Raw genomic sequence first — 21,260 nt, forward strand, 5'->3', positions numbered from 1 at the left:
CTGTGATGCTTCTCCGCACACTATGATCTGTTACTCAGTGCTGTGATACAGACCTGTGTGTGCTGAGAAGCACCAGTGCAGAGAGCGACACCCCGGACAGGAAAGAGGAACTGCACAGGATTTGAAAGGTGCAGGGTGCTAGAATGAACACTAAAGCACTCAGTGTGTATGCACAGAGCGCTTTTCAGCCCAGCGATGTCAACGATCATCACTGTGCATACACGCTAGTCAAAAACGCCCAGTGTGCATGCACCTACAGACTGAGCAAACGACGCCCACTTTGCATATCTGAGCAATGCTCTACTATGCTGGTAAATCTGGTCACTCCACAATCAACGCACCATTGATTGCAACACTGGCTCTTTGAGCAGCCCATGCCAGATGTACAGTCTCCCTTTTAACTTTCTCAAAATACGGACTCTGTGGCTGCTGTGGCTGCGACAGAGATTGCAGCCGCCTGCCGAAACATGCCCATGACACTCCTCTTTTTGTGATCCCTTTAGGCCGCCTACTGGTCACTTTAGGTCACCAACCGGTCTCCACGCTAAAATGCCCAATGATCTCAGATGCTGTCTCAAATAATAGCAATGTTGTATACAAATGCATACGTCATCGCACACATTGGTTGGAGCATGCGCAGTAAAGGTTTCCTAGGCTTTTCGCACATTCACAGTAGTAAATAATCGCTCAACTGGTCAAACATCGTCACTGCGTGCACCTCTGAATCGGGACCAGTGTTATTTAATAAATACCATATAAAATATAATTAAAAACAAACAGAAATTAAGTGACATTAAATAAAGTTTATTTGACCATTTAAAAATTAAATGTGAAGCTTTTTCCTGAAGCAGTCCAAGGGGCTGAGACTACTTTGGTAGATGGAAGATGATACATGACAAATTAAAAAGTTCACCAAAAGTAAGTGGTGTGCATCAATGAACTCAGGAGCCTCAACCAATAGAGCTCCATAAAATAAATATATATGTAGGAAGATTGGTAGTTCCATCGCTTCTCCAATTGTTAACTCATTGGGGTATATTTACAAAAGTGCAGATTTCTAGAAGTGGAGATGTTGCCCATAGAAACCAATCAGATTCTAACCATTATCTTATAGAAGGTGCTAGATAAATGATAAGTAGAATCTGATTCGTTGCTTTGGGCAACATTTCTAATTTTAAAAACCAACACTTTCGTGAATATAACCCAGTGTTTTGTGGGTACCGAGAAAGAAAATAAATGTATATAGGTCGTCATTCAGGTGCGGTTGCTCCTGCAACCATTGGCGTAAAGTTATACATTTTTGGTACTTTGCGCATGTACAGGACCCCTTTTGCGCATGTGCGAATGGATCCTGCTGCATAGGACGCAGCCAGGCATCAGACTGTCTTTGATTGACAGTCTGATGACATTTTGGGGGTGAAGAGTGGGCGGCGATGGCCTCTGTTTTTGAAAACTGAGACGTATCACCACCGTTTTGTGGGTGGGATGAGGCCAGGGATCTCCATCGTAGGACGGAGATTTTCTGGCCTCTATGATGGGTACCATGGGTGATGTAAACTGCCCCATGGTGGGTGGTTTGATCTGATGCTGCTCAGATCGCTAGTGAAGCAGGAGGCATCTGAAAAAGACTTCTCCAGCTGTATCCACATACAGCGCTTCACTGTTGCTTGCAAGGAAACAGCAGTGATAGCTTAACCAACCGCACTTGTATGACCTCCATAGTGCACACTGCAGTATAAGTGAAACAATCATCAAACAAGTGGTATGCTCACCATTTGGTGTAGAGAAATGCACCTTAGGTTAAGTTGCCCCTTGGGTAAAATTGCGGCGATACCCATCAGTAGTCATAGCTTGCCATGTTGTCTTCTGGAATTCCAGCAGTTGTAGTCCTTTGTCAGACGTATGATCATTTTGGTCATTCATTTGGAAACCTGATGTACTTCGGTGTCTTTATAATGAATTATAGGGATATCCTCTTCAGTGGCGGAACTACCGCCAGTGCAAGCAGTGCCTTGCACTGGGGCCTGCCACTGTCAAGGGGCCCAAAGCAGCGCGGCATGTAATGAGTCAAACTGACTCATTACATGCCTCTGTGTGCTGCGGGCCACCGCTGCTCGCAGCACACAGCCGCCTGCCAAGGGGAGGAGAGGAGCGCAGCGGCAACGGGGAGAAGGAGGAGGAGGAAGGTGAAAGAGGGAGCCGCAGCAGCGCAGTGTAATTGGTGGAGGCGCTCCTGCAGCTGTCCCTCTCCTTCACCATAGGCTGTCCTCTGCAGCTGTGAATGCTGGGAAGCGCATCCCAGCATTCACAGCAGCGGAGGACAGCCTATGGTGAAGGAGAGGGACAGCAGCAGCAGCGCCTCCACCAATTACACTGCACTGCTGTGGCTCCCTCCTCCTCCTCCCCTGCCCGGGATCTCTGCCAGAAGAATCAGCACCGAGGAGCCTGACTGCCAGCGGAGACAGTAAGTATAATTCATTCTTTCTTTCTTTCTTTTTTCTTTCTTTCTTTCCATCTATACTGTCTGCCGTAATGTGTAAAAAGGGGACGCCATCTGTCGTTATGTGTAAAAAGGGGACGCCGCCTGCCGTAATGTGTAAAAAGGGGGACGCTGTCTGCCGTAATGTGTAAAAAGGGGGACGCTGTCTGCCGTAATGTGTAAAAAAGGGGACGCTGTCTGCCGTTATGTGTAAAAAAGGGGACGCTGTCTGCCGTTATGTGTAAAAAAGGGGACGCTGTCTGCCATAATGTGTAAAAAAGGGGACACTGTCTGCCGTTAGGTGTAAAAAGGGGGACGCTGTCTGCCGTAATGTTTAAAAAGGGGACGCTGTCTGCCGTAATGTGTAAAAAGGGGGAGCTGTCTGCCGTTATGTGTAAAAGGGGGGATGCTGTCTGCCATTATGTGTAAAAAGGGACGCTGTCTGCCGTTATGTGTACAAGGGGGGACGCTGTCTGCCGTAATGTGTAAAAAGGGGGACGCTGTCTGCCATAATGTGTAAAAGGGGACACTGTCTACTGTAATGTGTAAAAGGGGGGCGCTGTCTGTCGTTATGTGTAAAAAAGGGGACGCTGTCTGCCGTAATGTGTAAAAAGGGGAATCTGTCTGCCGTAATGTGTAAAAAGGGGAACGCTGTCTGCCATAATGAGTAAAAAGGTGGCGCTGTCTGCCGCAATGTGTAAAATGGGGGACGCTGTCTGCCGTAATGTGTAAAAAGGGGAACACTGTCTGCCATAATGAGTAAAAAGGGGGACGCTGTCTGCCGTAATGTGTAAAATGGGAACGCTGTCTGCCGTAATGTGTAAAAAGGGGGACGCTGTCTGCCATAATGTGTAAAAAGGGGGACGCTGTCTGCCATAATGTGTAAAAGGGGGACGCTGTCTGCCGTAATGTGTAAAAAGGGGGACGCTGTCTGTCATTATGTGTAAAAAGGGGGACGTTGTCTGCCGTAATGTGTAAAAAGGGGGTGCTGTCTGCCGTTATGTGTAAAAAGGGGATGCTGTCTGCCGTTATGTGTAAAAAGGGGACGCTGTCTGCCGTAATGTGTAAAAAGGGGAATCTGTCAGCTGTAATTTGTAAAAAGGGGAATGCTATCTGTCATGAGTAAAAAGCGGATGCTGTCTGCCGTAATGTGTAAAAAGGGGGACGCTGTCTGCCATAATGTGTAAAAGGGGGACACTGTCTGCTGTAATGTGTAAAAGGGGACGCTGTCTGTCGTTATGTGTAAAAAGGGGGACGCTGTCTGCTGTAATGTGTAAAAAGGGGGCGCTGTCTGCCGTTATGTGTAAAAAGGGGACGCTGTCTGCCGTAATGTGTAAAAAGGGGAATCTGTCCGCTGTAATGTGTAAAAAGGGGAATGCTGTCTGCCATGAGTAAAAAGGGGATGCTGTCTGCCGTTATGTGTAAAAAGGGGGATGCTGTCTGCCGTAATGTGTAAAATGGGGACGCTGTCTGCCATAATGTATAAAAGGGGGGCACTGTCTGCTGTAATGTGTAAAAGGGGGACGCTGTCTGTTGTTATGTGTAAAAAGGGGGATGCTGTCTGCCGTAATGTGTAAAAAGGGGATGCTGTCTGCCGTAGTGTGTAAAAAGGGGAATCTGTCCACCGTAATGTGTAAAAAGGGGAACGCTGTCTGCCATAATTAGTAAAAAGGGGACGCTGTCTGCCGTAATGTGTAAAAAGGGGGATGTTGTCTGCCATAATGTGTAAAATGGGGACGCTGTCTGCAGTAATGTGTAAAAAGGAGGACGCTGTCTGCCATAATGTGTAAAAGGGGGACGCTGTCTGCTGTAATGTGTAAAAGGGGGACGCTGTCTGTCATTAGGGGGACGCTGTCTGCCGTAATGTGTAAAAAGGGGACGCTGTCTGCCGTTATGTGTAAAAAGGGGACGCTGTCTGCCATAATGTGTAAAAGGGGACACTGTCTGCTGTAATGTGTAAAAGGGGGGCGCTGTCTGTCGTTATGTGTAAAAAAGTGGACGCTGTCTGCCGTAATGTGTAAAAAGGGGAATCTGTCTGCCGTAATGTGTAAAAAGGGGAATGCTGTCTGCCATAATTAGTAAAAAGGGGGCGCTGTCTGCCGTAATGTGTAAAATGGGGGATGCTGTCTGCCGTAATGTGTAAAAAGGGGAACACTGTCTGCCATAATGAGTAAAAAGGGGGACGCTGTCTGCCGTAATGTGTAAAATGGGAACGCTGTCTGCCGTAATGTGTAAAAAGGGGGACGCTGTCTGCCGTAATGTGTAAAAAAGGGGACGCTGTCTGCCATAATGTGTAAAAGGGGGACACTGTCTGCTGTAATGTGTAAAAGGGGACGCTGTCTGTCGTTATGTGTAAAAAGGGGGACGCTGTTTGCTGTAATGTGTAAGAAGGGGGCGCTGTCTGCCGTTATGTGTAAAAAGGGGATGCTGTCTGCCGTTATGTGTAAAAAGGGGACGCTGTCTGCCGTAATGTGTAAAAAGGGGAATCTGTCCGCTGTAATTTGTAAAAAGGGGAATGCTGTCTGCCATGAGTAAAAAGGGGATGCTGTCTGCCGTTATGTGTAAAAAGGGGGATGCTGACTGCCGTAATGTGTAAAATGGGGACGCTGTGTGCCGTAATGTGTAAAAAGGGGGACGCTGTCTGCCATAATGTATAAAAGGGGGGCACTGTCTGCTGTAATGTGTAAAAGGGGGACGCTGTCTGTTGTTATGTGTAAAAAGGGGGATGCTGTCTGCCGTAATGTGTAAAAAGGGGATGCTGTCTGCCGTAGTGTGTAAAAAGGGGAATCTGTCCGCCGTAATGTGCAAAAAGGGGAACGCTGTCTGCCATAATGAGTAAAAAGGGGACGCTGTCTGCCGTAATGTGTAAAAAGGGGGATGTTGTCTGCCATAATGTGTAAAATGGGGACGCTGTCTGCCGTAATGTGTAAAAAGGGGGACGCTGTCTGCCATAATGTGTAAAAGGGGGACGCTGTCTGCTGTAATGTGTAAAAGAGGGACGCTGTCTGTCATTAGGGGGACGCTGTCTGCCGTAATGTGTAAAAAGGGGACGCTGTCTGCCGTAATGTGTAAAAAGGGGACGCTGTCTGCTATTATGTGTAAAAAGGGGACGCTGTCTGCCGTAATGTGTAAAAAGGGGCCACTGTCTGCCATCATGTGTAAAAAGGGGAATCTGTCCGCCGTAAGGTGTAAAGGGGGCTCTACCTGGTGTAGTGGTGCTACTGTGCAGCGTAATTTGAATAATGGAGACTACTGTGCACCGTTATATGAATTGGTATTATTTTGTGGCCACGCCCCTTCCCCCACAAAGCCACGCCCCTATATTTTTTGCAAGCGCACTGCCCTTGTTTTACATGGAGGGGGGCTCCGATGCCATTTCTTGCACACACTGTTGCTTGGTATACATTTATCTGGCCCTGAGCAGGTCCCTCTCACCAGATCCTCTCCAGGGGTGAGGGGGTGGACTTGGATGGGATGAGGGGGCCAAAGCATTTTGTCGCACCTGGGCCCACCGCTTGCTAGTTCCACCACTGATCCTCTTGTATGTACAGTAGGAGGAAAATACGTACTGTGAATGCTATACAGTACTCCCTTATTAATATATAATGTATCAATTGGTAAAAAAAAGTCATTGATTAGATGCAAATAGGTTTTATGCCATATAAAAAAACTTTGCATTCCTCGATAAAACAAGAAATTAACAAAGATATCAAAATTATTAAGATAAAAAATAAATGCCAAAGGATAAAATAATAAAATAAACCCACAATCAGTGGCGTATTTCCTACTAAGTATGTGAGGCATGTGCCTATGGGCAGCACTTGCTTGGGGGCGGCACAGCAGGCTTATGAGCCCATGTGATTCCTTTTTTTGTCACTGCAACTTTTTTTTTTTTCATTTTTTATTTTGCAACTGACGGGAGGTGGGACAGTGGGCAGCAATTTTGGTAGTAGGGTGAGTTGGGGCTGCTTTGGTGGTCTCAAGGCATCCGGACTGGCCCCGAAATGAAGAGGGCAGTGACATGATGGTGGGAGGGGGGATGGATGGGGGAGCAGCCAATAATGTGCCTAGGGGCGGCCTGACCCCTAAATCCGCCCTTGCCCACAATTTAGGTGCGACGCATATCTAAGATCACTGCTTTCTGAGGCAAGTAAAAGCGACTGCTTTAGGGGTACATTTACTAAGCAGTGATAAGAGTGGAGAAGTGAGCCAGTTGAGAAATTTCCCCATCAACCAATCAGCAGCTCTGTATCATTTTATAGTATGCAAATTATAGATGTTATTTCAGTGCTGATTGGTTGCCATGGGCAACTTCTCCACTGGCTCACTTCTCCGCTCTTATCACTGCTTAGTAAATGTACCCCATAGTGTCTTTTGTCATACTCCAGTGTACAAGTGTGTGCCTGACTGTGCAAAGACTGAGAAGTCCACTTTTAGCTTCTTCACATGCAACAATTCTGCTTGGTGAATATTCAGATGCTACCATTGGACGCACAATTGAAACTTGCACCTACCCCATTCTAGGTGCAGAATCTCCTTCAGAGTGTGGCCTCCCATGTGAGCAATTATGTTTCTGAGTTTGCAATCAGTTATGCAACATGCGCATGACCAGGGCTAACTTAATATATAGGCAATTCTAGGGCCCTATGATTCTAGGCAGGTGGTGTTTACACAATTAGAGTGGTGAGGCAGAAGTCGTTTTCTGCCCCCCAGCCCTACAGCAAGACAGCGAATGGCCGTCAGCATGCTGATAGGTGGATGGCTGGAACATTCCACAAATCAGAGTGCTGATAGCCATTCACTGTATGGAAGCATCTGTTGAGATAGTGAAGGACCACAGGAGGGGCATTTTTTTTTTTAATTGGTTCCCGTGAATGGGAGGTTAAGGGCTCCAGTGCATTGCTTTGTTTTTTCTAGAGTCTACAATGCTGTTAAAATGGCCCTGCCCACGACACTCCCATAGCACACCCATAAGACAGTGTATCCCCGTATCTCTGAATAGCCACCTCCCAGTCACTTCCCAAGAACACCCAATACATTTCTGAAACCATCCCAATCGCAGACGCCATGACATCAAAGAGCACATACACAATATAGTTATACACAGATACACATATTGTAATTATGCGCTTTAATTAAAGTAGATAAAGGTAACAAACAAATAGACACACTGGGGCATATGTACTAAGTGGAAGAGAGAGATAAAGTTGAGAGAGATAGGAGCAGAGCGATAGGGTTATCACTCGTTTCTAATCTTAATGGTGCTCCAACCAATCAGCTTCTAAGTGTCATTTTTCAAACACAGCCTGTAATATCACACTTAGTAGCTGATTGGCTAGTACTTTATCTATCTTCCCTTTATCTCTCTCCAAGGCTTAAGTATATATGCCCCTCTATTTGTTTTCTCTACATTTTATATATCATACTATTTGTACTTTACATATATATTAACATTCAACTCTTGTAAATAAATGTATTAAAAGTACTCAATGGAAGGGCATATTTATCAGCAACTAGCTATAGTATTAGAGGCCCATTACTCCAAATGCTCCAGGAGTCAAATCCAAGAAATAAGAATTTGAAGCAATACTTTCCAGTAGCAGAGAAATGACTCCTGTGGGAGTTAGACCATATGGGACCTTTAACCATACTGTACATGCATATTTGTATTGCTTGAAAAAACATAACAATGAGTCACAGTAGAAGGGAAATTAATAGAGGAGTTGAGAGCACAGAAGTGGGTGGTTAAGGTCAGAAGCCACAAGTCCTTTGATTTTGTCTTGAGAAGAATGTAGTCCACTCCAGCTATGGTGATCACTATGGAAAATAATTAACAAATGTCAAAATGAAAAGCAGTCACAGGAAAGTTAGAAGGGGGGTCTGTATTTAACATATAGGCAAACTAGGCACATGCACTATAGCAACAATGTTTGGGATGAAGCATTGCAATTTGTTTTTTTATTTATTAGGTCTTCTTTGTCAACTAAGGGGCAAATGTAATAGGTTACGATTTGGCAAAAGTGCAGATTTGTTTTAGCAATTTTGCAGTGGGAGTTAAAACAACAACTTTTTAAAGTAAAAACTAAGTTGGTTTTGCCTTTTAAAAAAAAAAATCATTCTGCTTTAAATCTCAAAATTATTTTGGTTTTGATTTTGGCAGTGCGCTGGCGTCTGGTAATGGGGAACAGCCAGTAGCCAAACATTTCGTGGAACATAGACATAGCATGGCCACGTTCAAACATCGTATCATAGATCATGTCCCCGAGTCCCCCCGTGGGGGCAACAGGGGCAAAAAATTGCTTCAGCTTGAGTCTATGTGGATACATAGACTCAATACACTCAAACCGGGCGGGCTCAATGACAGTTTAGGTCTTATTAATTTTTTGTAAAAGCGGAGCATCCTTTGAGACACAAGCGGGTTGTTTGTGCCCCCCCCCCCCCCGAAATAGTTTAAGTAGGGGGATAATAAGGGTGACAGTTCAGGATTTTAACTAATTATATATTTGTAAACATTCAATACAAATAGTATATATATATATATATATATATATATTGATCTTGGCTTGTTGTGGTCTGCCCTTTTAATACTAATTGCTTTTTTAACTTATTTATCACATGAATGATTGTTTACAGGAACTTGTATGTTGCACTTTCTAAGTACTTTTATAAATGCCATCAGCACTATGCACTTCTGTATTTTTCACTATGATGACAAGCTTATATTATTATTGTAGAGTGCACTTTAGTGTTCATTCTAGCACCCTGCACCTTTCAAAATTCATGCAGTTCTTCTTTCCTGCCTGGGGTGTCGCTCTCTGCTCTGGTGCTTCTCAGAACACTCTGGTCTGTATCTCAGCACTGAAATACAGACCAGAGCGTGCTGAGAAGCACCAGAGCACAGCGACACCCCAGGCAGAAATGAAGAACTGCATGAATATTGAAAGGTGCAGGGTGCTAGAATGAACACTACACTTTATATCTGTAATGTAATTCATGTTGCAGTCTTGCCCATAGACACTGTGGTTTATACATGTTACGTCTGGTTTGTTGTAGCGTCTCCATGGCCACACAGGAGGGAGCCGCGATGTCACTTCCGGTTCCGCTGGTGCGAGCAGTGACGCCGGACGGGATGCCCGAGTGGCGTGGCCAGAGGAGAACGAGCGTGGGGAATCTTGCAAGGGGGGTAAGTTTATTGATAGCACTAATACACGTTTGATGCATTTTCCAAGTCTTTGAGTGCCGCCTCGTTTGTTCCTGTCTTTATATATATATATATATATATATATATATATATTGTATATATATATATTGTCGAAGTCGAAAAATATTGCAGTACACACATCACGTACAAACTACACACAGATGGCCTCCGTGTGTGTACTTGTTCTGCCGTGCATGCGCATATTCGCAATTTGAGTATTGTCGCTCCCGCGGTCCTGCGCATTAGCACGTGGTATGAGTATTTATGGTAGGGTCTTTGGACCCATGGAAAAGCTATCAAAACACATTACATATTTAATCCAAATAGTGCACAATGTACACATAGTCTCCCTGCATCACACCAGAAAGTTACAACAGTTTAAATGGTATCAGAACAAAGGGATTCACCTTTACAGGATAGGAGGGGACAGAACAAGGTTATAAGATGGTGTTTGGTATCCAGCTGCAGGGTATTTTAAGGGTAATATTCCGGTGTTGGTTTGCAGAAGATCGCACGTTCCTGTGAATAGTTATGTGCAGCAGCAGAATATAGATATAAACTGTATTTACTGTACATTAGATATGCGGCGGGAACCCAGAGGAGACCACCTACAAGTGCATCTTGAACAGACATCGCCCACCTATTCAAACCAACCTATGACCTCTCCTGTACTGTAAATGACAATCCCTGTGTCCAATGGACAAAGAGATTACAGTATCCATTGTGTTAAGTTTTGGAAGATTGTATTAAATGAGCTAGCTGCAGGCCTGGTCTCTCTCTCTCTCAAGACTCACAAAGTTATCTATCTAGGTGACCGAGGACCAGACTGGGTAGCGCGGCGAAATTCAAACAAGTATGTACCATTGACTGTAGCCATTATTCTATTGTATTGTATTGCTTTGTGATTGTAACCCCCTTTCAGTAATAATATGCTGTGGTGTCGGAACACAGCAGTTTAAATACAAATCTGGTGTCGTGTTTTCCTTTCCCTGCTAAGGTTTAAAGTGTATTACTATCGCATGCATATCTGTTAAGGGTTCACTGTGTAACTTTGTGTGTGTACACGCTGTGTGTACTTTGTACAGCCAGTGAAGCGTTTGTACGCAAAGTCCGTACACGGTACGGGACTCTGTACGCTAATGGTGTAATAAGTACGTAGATTGTGGATTAAGTATAGCGGCCGCAGCGGCTTCATTTAAAGTGTATGAAATGTCTTTTCTCTTTCATCCATCTGGGGGACGCTGCGCACTTACTAATGGGTTAGAGTGTGTGGGATGGGAGTTTGGCACAGAACCTATAAAAAACTAACTCCTCCCCCCTCTAACCCCTCCCATCTCCTTCCTGCTCAGCAGATTACCTCAGTTTTAGTTTTGTGCCTTGGAGGACAGGCACAGTTTTCCTTTGCTCTTAGATTTTAATAGGTTTTTGTTTCCTATCTGTTTTGATTTTATGTTTAGTCCCTGTATACAGGCGACAAGCATATTGTGAGTGGGGTTAAGTTAATAGAAGGCGGCTGTGTGCCTTATTTCTCACTCACCCAGCCTCTAGAAAGTCACCATGCCAGAGGTCTCTGGGGCTTTCTGTTACCGGACACAGCACCGAGGAGGCACTATATCAGGTAGGACAGGCAACTTGCCCTGGCAGTGTTGAACAGTGTCCCATTATTACGATTTACATTTAGACTGCAGTGGCGCACAGCAGGATACTGAGAGCGGCTAGGATCACGCCGCTGACAGGAGGTTGGTTGTCGCTCCCCGCTACTTCGGATCCTGCCATTGCCGCTTCAGGGCAGGCGGCGGCGGGACTGCAGCGGAAGGGGAGCGGTTGTCGCGTCTGTGCTTTAACTGAAGTTTTACGGCTGCTACAGTCTGTTCTCCTAAAGGGGATTTTGGAGCGTAGAGGCTTCCCGCCGAGCTCTTCCCGCATTGCTAGTCTTTACTGTTCCGCCCATCACTGTCTGTGGGGGCGGACTCAACCAGCGGGCGCCATTTTACTACCCACTCCCTCGGTATCAACGCTGTCTGAAAGGGACTGCACAACAGAGGAGGAGATTATCTGACAGAAACCTGACTCACCCTGTTATTATACAGGCGGGGATCAGAAAATACAGGTGTTATTGGGTTAAATCAGAAATCTGCATCACCCAATTTTATTTCTTGTCTGCCTATATTTCGGTAGTCTCACTGTAAAAAAGTTATTTTTACCTCACCCTGTTTATTACACAGGCGGGAATCATTTCTTAACTAGTGTTGTGCTATTCTGACATAGACAACAGTGGTTTACCTGTTTACAAACATCATGTTATAAAAAGGAGCGGTTATAGCTCAGTCGGTAGAGCTGGACTACAGCACACAGAGTTATGAGGAACATTATTATGTGCTTTGGTTGTGGCATTGTATATTCCATGGTCTGTAAACCAGAAAATCTCCTAAAGGAACGACAAGTTCAGTAGTTTACTACACAGGAGCTCCGATAGCTTTGTGGGCTAATGCTGTGTATTAGTAAGATAGAGTAGACAGGTTTGATTCCCATATACATTAAATTACATGTTCCAAATGTGGCTCCAGACTTCCAAAAGGTAGCACGGACACAGGTACCCCATGCTCCAGGACACCAGTTGCGGAGCAGCCGGGAGGTTCCAGGGATCAGTTTATGCCTCTGTGGGCCAAGCACACCTCAATCCAAAATAATACAGATGGAGTAGTGGTTAGCATTGCTGCCTGACAGCACTGAGTCCATGAGCTTGTTTACATAGAAGTATATGTATATACCGAGCAGGTTTAAATTGCTCTACAGTCTTAGTCTCTACCACCTCTCATGGGAGGCTATTCCACTTATCCACTACCCCTTCTGTGAAGAAATATTTTCCTTAAATTTCCCCTGAACCGGCCTCCCTCCAGTTCAGTGTATGCCCCTAACTGTGTGAAGTTATATATATATATTCCCTGCACTTGCAGGGATTGGGGTTCCAGGACCGGTCCACAAATACCGGTATTCTTTGAGTCTACTTTTCCTTACACTATGTCAATGTAATGGGTCTGGTACTCTGTTTACTACTTAGCCGCTAGTCTTGGTAAAAAGATCACTACTTGGCCTTTTGGCTAAGATCAAGTGTAGTATCTGTTCTTATCAGTTTAATATCTGATACGCCCCCTATCTGGGGGCCCATGTATTAAATATATTTAAAATGGATTGCTCTGTCCACTCCACGCATTGATCCGGTATTGCAGTACCTCCGGGACCGGTGCGCCTTTCAAAACAGGACAGACTATTTCTATTTCTTGTACTCTATGTACTTATGAATTGCCAAATGGCTGGACAAAGCTTCTTAATCAGTTCATACTGGGCAGCGAGCCTGGTCTTTGACAGACAATATAGCTCCTTTACTTCAGAGGCGTTTTGAGGATAAATCCTGTCAGTGAGGATCCTTCAGGATAGAAATAAGAAATAATCTACTGAATTTCTTGTTTTCCACCTCTTCCTTCCCGTGAGAGAATGTTGATGGAAGTCTGACTACACACCTGATGCAAAAGTTTATATTTCCAGGGAAATGTGTCTGTCTCTCGTACATACTGTTTTCAGTTCAGTTTCGGTGTCTCATTATTAGAGACAGTATTTCTTTATCCTTTCGCTGATGAAGACACTGATCTAATGAAGGTTCCAATAATTATTAGTGGACGCATCCATCATGGGAGAGCCTAGGGCGACTGTCTTTACTAAAGTACAGTATGTGACCTTGACAGTCACCACAGATTGACAACGGTGAGACCGTTATTATATTGGTATTCATTCTGACAGGAATATTCCTACGCCCTCTCCTGGCTTATCCATGAATCTTTAAACCGGTTGCATAATGCAAGTTGTTCATTCTTGTGGCAGCTGATCCTTTTCAAATTATCCATTGACGGGTTTGGTCTCTCAAGCTCTATTCCCTATCTACTCAATGTTGCATTTTTTCCCAGGCTATGACACCCTTCTATCCATTTTGGTTGCGAATCATGAAATTCTGCTTCCAAATTAAAGCAGGAGCAAATAACTCTATCAGTAAGGTGTATGCCTGCGGTATAACAGGTCGTGGGTTCTCATCCTGAGTATAATAGCTGAGAAATGGTTTTTGTTTTTGTTTTTATTACCTATGTCAGGAAAATGTGTACTCTTTTGGGAGGCATTTGTCGACCTAGAACACGGACTTCCGATGTGCCCTCTGCAGGGACCACGGAGTCGGACAGTCTGATTCCCAAGGGGGAGGGCACCAACTTTCTCAGAGTCCACTGGTCCGTTGGATGTACTGAATTTGTAGCACGAACATATATTCTGAATCTTGGGGAACACGTACCAAGCAAGAATCTTTAGTGCCCATCTTAGACGGGCTCTAATCATTGCAGTCTGTTCGCTATCCGCCACAGGAGTATTCAGTCCAATCCTTTGCCCGTCATCTGGGCATCGCTACAATTTTGGGTCAGTTGTTGCAAAAAAAAAAAAAATCCTCTCTCGTGCACTGTTTGTTTCTACAGCGGACCTTGGTTCTGGATTTCTTCCTTCGCAGATGATGTTATTCATGGGTATTCTTTTCGACACCTGATATCTCAAACCTTGGCGGAGTGCAGGATTTACTGACCAGAATAGACTCAGGGGTCAAGCATACACTTACTCTGCAGGACAGTGGTGATTTTATAGGTGGCTCCATCTCCCCGGTCTTCTGCCTAGTTTCTTCAATCTCAGATTCAATGTTATTAATCTCAGGCAGGATTGAGTTTACATAAACAGCAGTTTAGTTTCTCTATTAAAATACGAAAATATTTTCATTGGTCGATCTTTTCGTTGGGCTACACAATCCAGATCTGACTCATAGGATTTCATTCTGTCTCGACATGGAGGGTCATAACCACAGTCAAAAGTTTCAGACATTACGGTTTTTGGTTTCAACTCTGGAGTTTTCAATGAAACTGATGTCCGAAGTGGAAATGTCACTTCCGATACGGGCGATCCACAACGCCTTGACTCCAGCTCAATGTCTTCTACAAGGTCTTTCCACTGTGGCCTATATCAATTGTTTTGTGGCACTTGTAGCTGGAGAGCCATCGGAGCAGTATCTAACATATGCAGAGGGCGGAATTTTGGATTCCGGCAATATCTATCATCTCCAGTTCCAGAATGGGCAACTGGGAAGCGGACTTCCTGGATCGTCAGGCTGTTCTTCCTTAAAGTATGTGAAATCATCCGGGATTTCTGGCTTTGGTGTGTCTATGACTAGCTGACATAGACCTCAGGACTTCATTTGTACTGTGATCGCTCCGGAAATCCTCTTGTGGAATTCGTGGACGCCGTGTCAGCTCCTTGTCACTTTCATCTAGCATAGTTATTCTGCCTCTTGCAAAATCTAGTGAGTACTTCAACACATTTGACCAGTGGCTCTTTCGGTAATCCGCTTCGGATTTGCCTGTTGCCTCTGTTCTGCAATGCTATAGGCCAGGGTGACCAGGGCTCCTTACAGGGTGCCTTTCCGGCCAGCTCTCCACTCTCAACCTTTGCGTCATCACCGGGATTTTGTCTATTCTGACTGTGACGGCGTGATTGTGGAGAACAACGTCATCAAGCCCTACTACGTTTCTGGCTCTCTAACCAATCACAGTGCCAGAACGTTTGTCATCGTTTATGTGTATTTAACGGTCACTCAGCTGGAGTTCTTAGTACTTTCCGCCTCTTAGCTTTTCTATAACACAGTTGTCAGAACTACTTTGTCTTCTTATCTTAGCAGACTGGGTTCTGCTCTAAAATTTACTTTCCAGAATGGCTCCTGTTTCTCCTTTCCGGCCTCTGGTTGAGTTGCGGTTTCTTTTCTCTTACAGTGTTTTTGTTTATACAGTTAGGGTGGTTTTACTTACAAACCACAAGTTATATCGGTTTTTCCTCTTCTTCAGCACATTGTGCTTCTTGTGTCGTCCCGGGCTCGTCCGGGGCGGGTCGATACTTGGCCTTATTGGTTGGCGTTTTAACCTTAAATCTTACCTTGTTGGGTTTGTTTGCTGCGCCCAAGCGTGGCTGACTGGCCAATAAGAACACGGTAATGTGCTGGGTTAATTCTGCTATTCAGCAGGCTTAGGTTCTTAGGCGTTGCCTGTTCCTGAGTCCTTAGGGGCTCATCCGACTCGACCTGTTGGAGCCTCTTGGGCGGTTCGCAGTGGTGTATTCGTCGAGCAGCTGTGTAGAGCGGCGACCTGGTCGTCCGTACATACCTTCACGAAGTTATTCCGTTTTTCAAACTTTTGGTTTGGAGACTGCCTTTGTTGGGCATCAAATTTTGCAGACGGCTATGTCGTCTGTGTCTCCCTCCTCTAATTAGCTTGCTTTGGGAAATCCCATTAGTAAGTGCGCAGCGTCCCCCAGATGGATGAAAGAGAAATAGGGATTTTTGTTTACTTACCGTAAAATCTCTTTCTCTGATTCCATCTGGGGGACGCTGCGACCCCTCCCGTATATTTATATATATATATTATGTTCTGTCTCTTCCGGCTTTGCTAAACGTTAACTGAGGTAATCTGCTGAGCAGGAAGGAGATGGGAGGGGTTAGAGGGGGGAGGAGTTAGTTTTTTATAGGTTCTGTGCCAAACTCCCATCCCACACACTCTAACCCATTAGTAAGTGCGCAGCGTCCCCCAGATGGAATCAGAGAAAGAGATTTTACGGTAAGTAAACAAAAATCCCTATTTTAAATTGTTGCTTTTAGTCCTGTATGTAAATCAGCGTTTACAATTGGGGGCATCGTCCGATTTCCACATACTCACAGCCAAACAGGTCATAGATTAAGTCTGCTATCAGCAAAGGGCGGAAAGAAAGTATCCTATGTAACCTTTTCGTGGTCGATGGATGCACTGAAAACCCTACTTGTGTGCTGATTAGATGACGTCTGTTCTGTATGGTTTGCAGGGGTGCTGGTAGAACCCGTAATACAACAGGAAAAAAAGCTATTTAAAAGTCTGTGAATTTTTTTTGGCACCAAATAGCGTACACAAAAGGCACCCATACTTTGCAAACCCTCTCACATTGTTGCCATAAAAGTTAGATTGCTAATTTCATTTAGATCTGTGTGAAACCGGAGATATTTGTTGCTATATAGTTAAAAATAAAATAAGTATTTAAGGAAGTAAGTGTAAAGACACAAACTCAGTCTAGGCTGGTTGTAAAGGTTTATACAGAAAAAACTGGGTGGTGTGTTAAGTGAGCGATTATAGTTAGCATTGCTCACATTTCTAGAAGTTGTGGGATTTGTTTTACTGCAGATGCATGGTTTTGTACAAGTGTCTCGGACAAAGTACAGGACTGCGCAAGCAGCGTAAAAAGACACGCACGGTTGCATGTTTACGCAAAGTGCGTAAGAAGTGCGGCCGATAAGTACAAATTACACAATAGTGTCGTTTAGTTCAAAGGTGGGACAGTAGCCATGCTACAATAGCACAAAACTACTCGATTTCTAAAGCAGATTAGTATAAAACTTTTGTTTAAACTGTATTGCCTCTGGGGTAAAGCTGCTTATCTGAATGAATTCAAATTTTCTGTACAGAAAAAACAAAGTGTAATTGAGAGAGCAAACGTAGAAGAGAGTGGATTTGAACCCCTGGAAATCGGGTCCCGTGGTACACCAAGTAAGTGGAGGCTTGGTGGCGTGAGGCGGCTGACTCACGTTAATATAGATTGAAATACGCAAATCGTGAGGAGATTTGCAAAGGAGCGTAATAGGGAATTGTGCATTGTGTAGTATTGAAGTAAAAAGGTTTTTTGTTACGCTCCGAGCTGAGGGTCACAGTTTGTACATCGACCCGTGGTTGTACGGCAGATAGGTAACAAGTACCTATACGCTGTGCGATTGGACCGCGCGTTTGTGGGTGCGATATATAGCTCAACTTGATACCCCTGTTACGAGCTTTTTGTGTAAAATCGCGGTATCATTAGCGCTGTATAGAGCATACGCAAGCGTGATTTGTGTATAAGTGTATAGGGAGTTTTCGCTGGTCTCTCAAGAAGATCTCCAGCGGCAGATATTTACTGGAAAAGGTAAGTCACTCCTAACACTTCCAGTAAATAGAAACTAGATAGGGCCTCACTGGGTACGCGGTGGTCACTATTGGAGTGAGTCGTGGTACTCAGCGGAGAAGGAGCGAGTGAAAGCACTAGGTGTCTTTCACCGTCTATCTGCGGTGTGCATTGGGGATTGCGTTTATTGGCAAAAAGTCCGCGATGGGATCCAATTGCACAAGCAGTGGGCGTTTAGTAGCTAGGGTTCAGGCTGAAGAAGAGGGACCTAAAAGGTCAGAATTGCGACCGAGAGGGTCAGCAAGGTTTATTATGTGTGAAAAGTATGATTCACACACGGAGGCTTTTTGCAATGAATGGTTATGTATGACTGACAAAGAGAGGGTACCATTCCCTAAGGTGGGCAGCTTTGAACCTGAGGTATTGCAGAACTTAAGGATAAGGATATGTCTGATAAAATCCAGAAAACAAAGGATTAGACATACAGATTGTTTAAACTTATGGCAGCAAGAGGGGGATGTGCAAAGGGAATTAGCTCGCGCAGCAGGTTCCAAACCTAGCGGGAAAACAATGGCGACCGCACCACCACCACCATATATTGTTGGGGAGAAAGTGGCTACAAGCAATGGTGCATTGGTACAGGATAGGAATGTGATTGATAAATGTACTAACGCTAACCCTTGCCAGCTGTATCCCATTTTAAATTTTCCTCAGGATTTTGAGCAGGAAGATGATCCCAGAACGATATCGGCACTCTCTCTAGCAGCCACCATACAAGATACTCAAGTGGGCATGGCTCAACCATCAAGAGTTGTAGCAAGGCCCACTAGCGGAGGGATAAGTGAGGTCGAATCCACAGGTAAGTATGGTACCATACATTATGCAGAAACAATAGCTCCCCACATTGTAGAATCAAACAAGAAGGATGTAATTGAATTAAATCCTGTAAGGGTAATTGCAGTCCCCAACGGGAAAATTCACAATCAGGGAGTAACTCCCATCGGGAACATTGCAATGCATTGTCCCTGGTCCCGGGCAGAGTTAAGGTCAATTATGTCTGAATTTCCTGATCCCAGGAAAGATCTAGTCGGATGCCAGAGATTCATCAAAGAGTTAGGTAACGCCCATGAGCCTACAAATAAAGATTGGCGAACAGTGCTACGAGTGTGTTTACCTTCAAATGTTGACATCACAAAATTTATAGCAGATAGTAAGTTAGATGCAGAAGTACCTCTCACTGATGAATACAATCAGGAGAATGGACGGCAAATCAATCTGCAGTTTGGAGTATATTTCCCTACTGTTGTCAAACGGAGTAAAATTTTCTCCATAAGACAAAAGGAAGGTGAAACGGCATTCGAATATTTCCATCGGGCACTGCAGGAAATGTCTAGATACACTGGGATCGAGGACATTAAATATAATGCGGATCACAGGGAGGTAGCTGTTACTGTATTAATGGATGGGTTAAAGGAGGCATTAAGAACAAGGGTACAAACCTCTCTACCTAACTGGAGAGGTATCTCGGTGGCTGCATTGAGAGAATCCGCTATCGAGCACGACCAGAACATCAGTAAACACAGGGAGTCTCAGGGGGATAAGCTGATAACAGTAAGTATAAATGCTCTTACAACAAAACCACATCAGCCAAAACTCCAGACCCCTGATGGTAAGTCACGGTCAATAATATGCTTCTATTGTAAAAAGGAAGGACATTTTGCAAGGGACTGTAGGAATAAAGGTACACATAACATATACCAACCCCCTAGACCAGAATACGAACCACACTACAACTCACATAATTGGGATCAGGGACCATATAGAAGAGATTATGAGCCGCATAGAGGGGAAACAAGGAGGTACCCACCAAGGAGAGATTGGCAGACCTCCGAAAATTCTCAGCTACCCCCCTCACATATTGTAGCTGCCAATGCGCTGCGAGAGGGTACCCATACACAATAGGGATTGGGCCACACCTGTAGTCTGCAGCCAGTGAAATTGATTGCTAGCCTTGGAAGTGAACCTGAGGTCACGGTTGATGTAGCTGGTGTACCATTACCATTTCTTGTAGATACAGGGGCGGCCAGGTCAGTGTTGAATTCCACGTCAGGTATAAAGACCATGGGAAAAATGATTTAGGCAATGGGAGTAACAGGAACGGTGCAACAATACCCTTTGAGTAGACCTGCAGAGATTATGATAGGGCCCTTGCAAACCAAACATTCTTTTCTGCTGGCTGCATCGGCTCCGATCTAATCTACTCCGCAGAGATTTATTGTGTAAAATGCGGTGTGTCATATACTGTACTCCTGAGGGTGTCTTCTTGGATATACCTGAGAACCACGCTCAAGAAGTGCAAGATATATTAGACACCCCTCAAAGGCTAATGTCGCATTCTACTGTTATAGACAAGTGTCCATCAAAGGTAGAGGAAATGATCTCACAAATACCGGGTTCCCTTTGGACCAAAGATGGACCAGACACTGGATTGATGGTGAATGTAGCTCCAGTAGTAGTACAAGTAAAAGATGGTAGGATAACTCCAAAAATCCCTCAGTATCCTCTGAAGCCAGAGGTAGAATTAGGAGTGTACCCCGTCATAGAGTGACTGCTAAAGCAGGGCATCCTAGTCAGGACATCCAGCACCACCAATAGCCCCATCTTCCCTGTGAAAAAGAGTGGGGCGAGGGGTTACAGACTAGTGCAGGATCTAAGGGGGATAAACAAGATAGTTGAGAGTCAATTCCCCTTGGTGCCCAATCCAGCTGTCATCCTCATGCAAATTCCCTCTACTGCAAAATTCTTCACTGTCATTGACCTCTGTTCTGCTTTCTTTCCTGTCCCTCTTCACCCTGACAGCCAGTACATTTTTGCCTTTACATACAGGGGAGTACAGTACACCTGGACTCGTCTCCCCCAAGGTTTCATTGACAGCCCAAGTATTTTCTCCCAGGCTTTGTATGATTGTTTACAATCCTTCCAACCTGAGTGTGGATCAGTACTAATACAGTATGTTGATGACTTATTGTTGTGTTCTGACTCACTCTAATCGTCCTTGAAAGACACGAAACAGCTTCTGTTTCATCTTTCCCAAACGGGACACAAGGTTTCAAAGGATAAGTTGCAGTTGTGCCGGACCAGGGTCAAATATTTGGGACATTGCTTGACTCAAGGACTGAGACACCTCACTGCTGATAGAATACAGGCGATTCGTGACATGACTGCCACAAACGCAGCAACAGATCCGCACTTTCCTTGGAATGTGTGGGTACTGTTGAAACTGGATTCCAGGGTTCTCTATACTGGCTTTACCTTTGCAAGAAATGGTCTCTTCAAACAAACCAGAATGGATCTCGCACACAGATGAGTCCGAACTGGCATTTGAGAGACTCAAACAGTGCCTATCACAGGCACCTGCATTAGGTATGCCAGATTATGAGAACCCCTTTGAATTGTACGGTACAGAAAGTGCAGGATGCGCGGCAGGCGTTTTAACTCAGAGACATGGTGATGCCAGCAGACCGGTAGCTTACTACAGTGCCCAGTTGG

The 21,260-nt window shown here is 44.7% G+C and overlaps 1 protein-coding gene and 1 pseudogene across 2 annotated transcripts in view; both read left to right on the top strand.

The window, feature by feature from the left end:
* The window catches only part of LOC134910370 (bromodomain-containing protein 4-like), an 84,538-nt gene that overhangs the window by 15,485 nt on the left and 47,793 nt on the right, over positions 1–21,260 (top strand). Inside the window, exons 2-3 of one of the 2 annotated variants that reach the window (XM_063918312.1) lie at positions 9,533–9,662; positions 10,491–10,533. In XM_063918312.1, coding sequence (XP_063774382.1) covers position 10,533 — 1 coding nt within the window. In that variant the 5' untranslated portion in view covers positions 9,533–9,662; positions 10,491–10,532. The remainder of the gene's footprint in view (positions 1–9,532; positions 9,663–10,490; positions 10,534–21,260) is intronic. The other variant, XM_063918311.1, reaches the window with a different exon arrangement.
* Positions 12,762–12,935, top strand: LOC134913218 (U2 spliceosomal RNA; annotated as a pseudogene).

The sequence above is a fragment of the Pseudophryne corroboree genome, chromosome 4 (genome assembly GCF_028390025.1).
Source record: "Pseudophryne corroboree isolate aPseCor3 chromosome 4, aPseCor3.hap2, whole genome shotgun sequence".
In the NCBI taxonomy this organism is placed as follows: Eukaryota; Metazoa; Chordata; class Amphibia; order Anura; family Myobatrachidae; genus Pseudophryne; species Pseudophryne corroboree.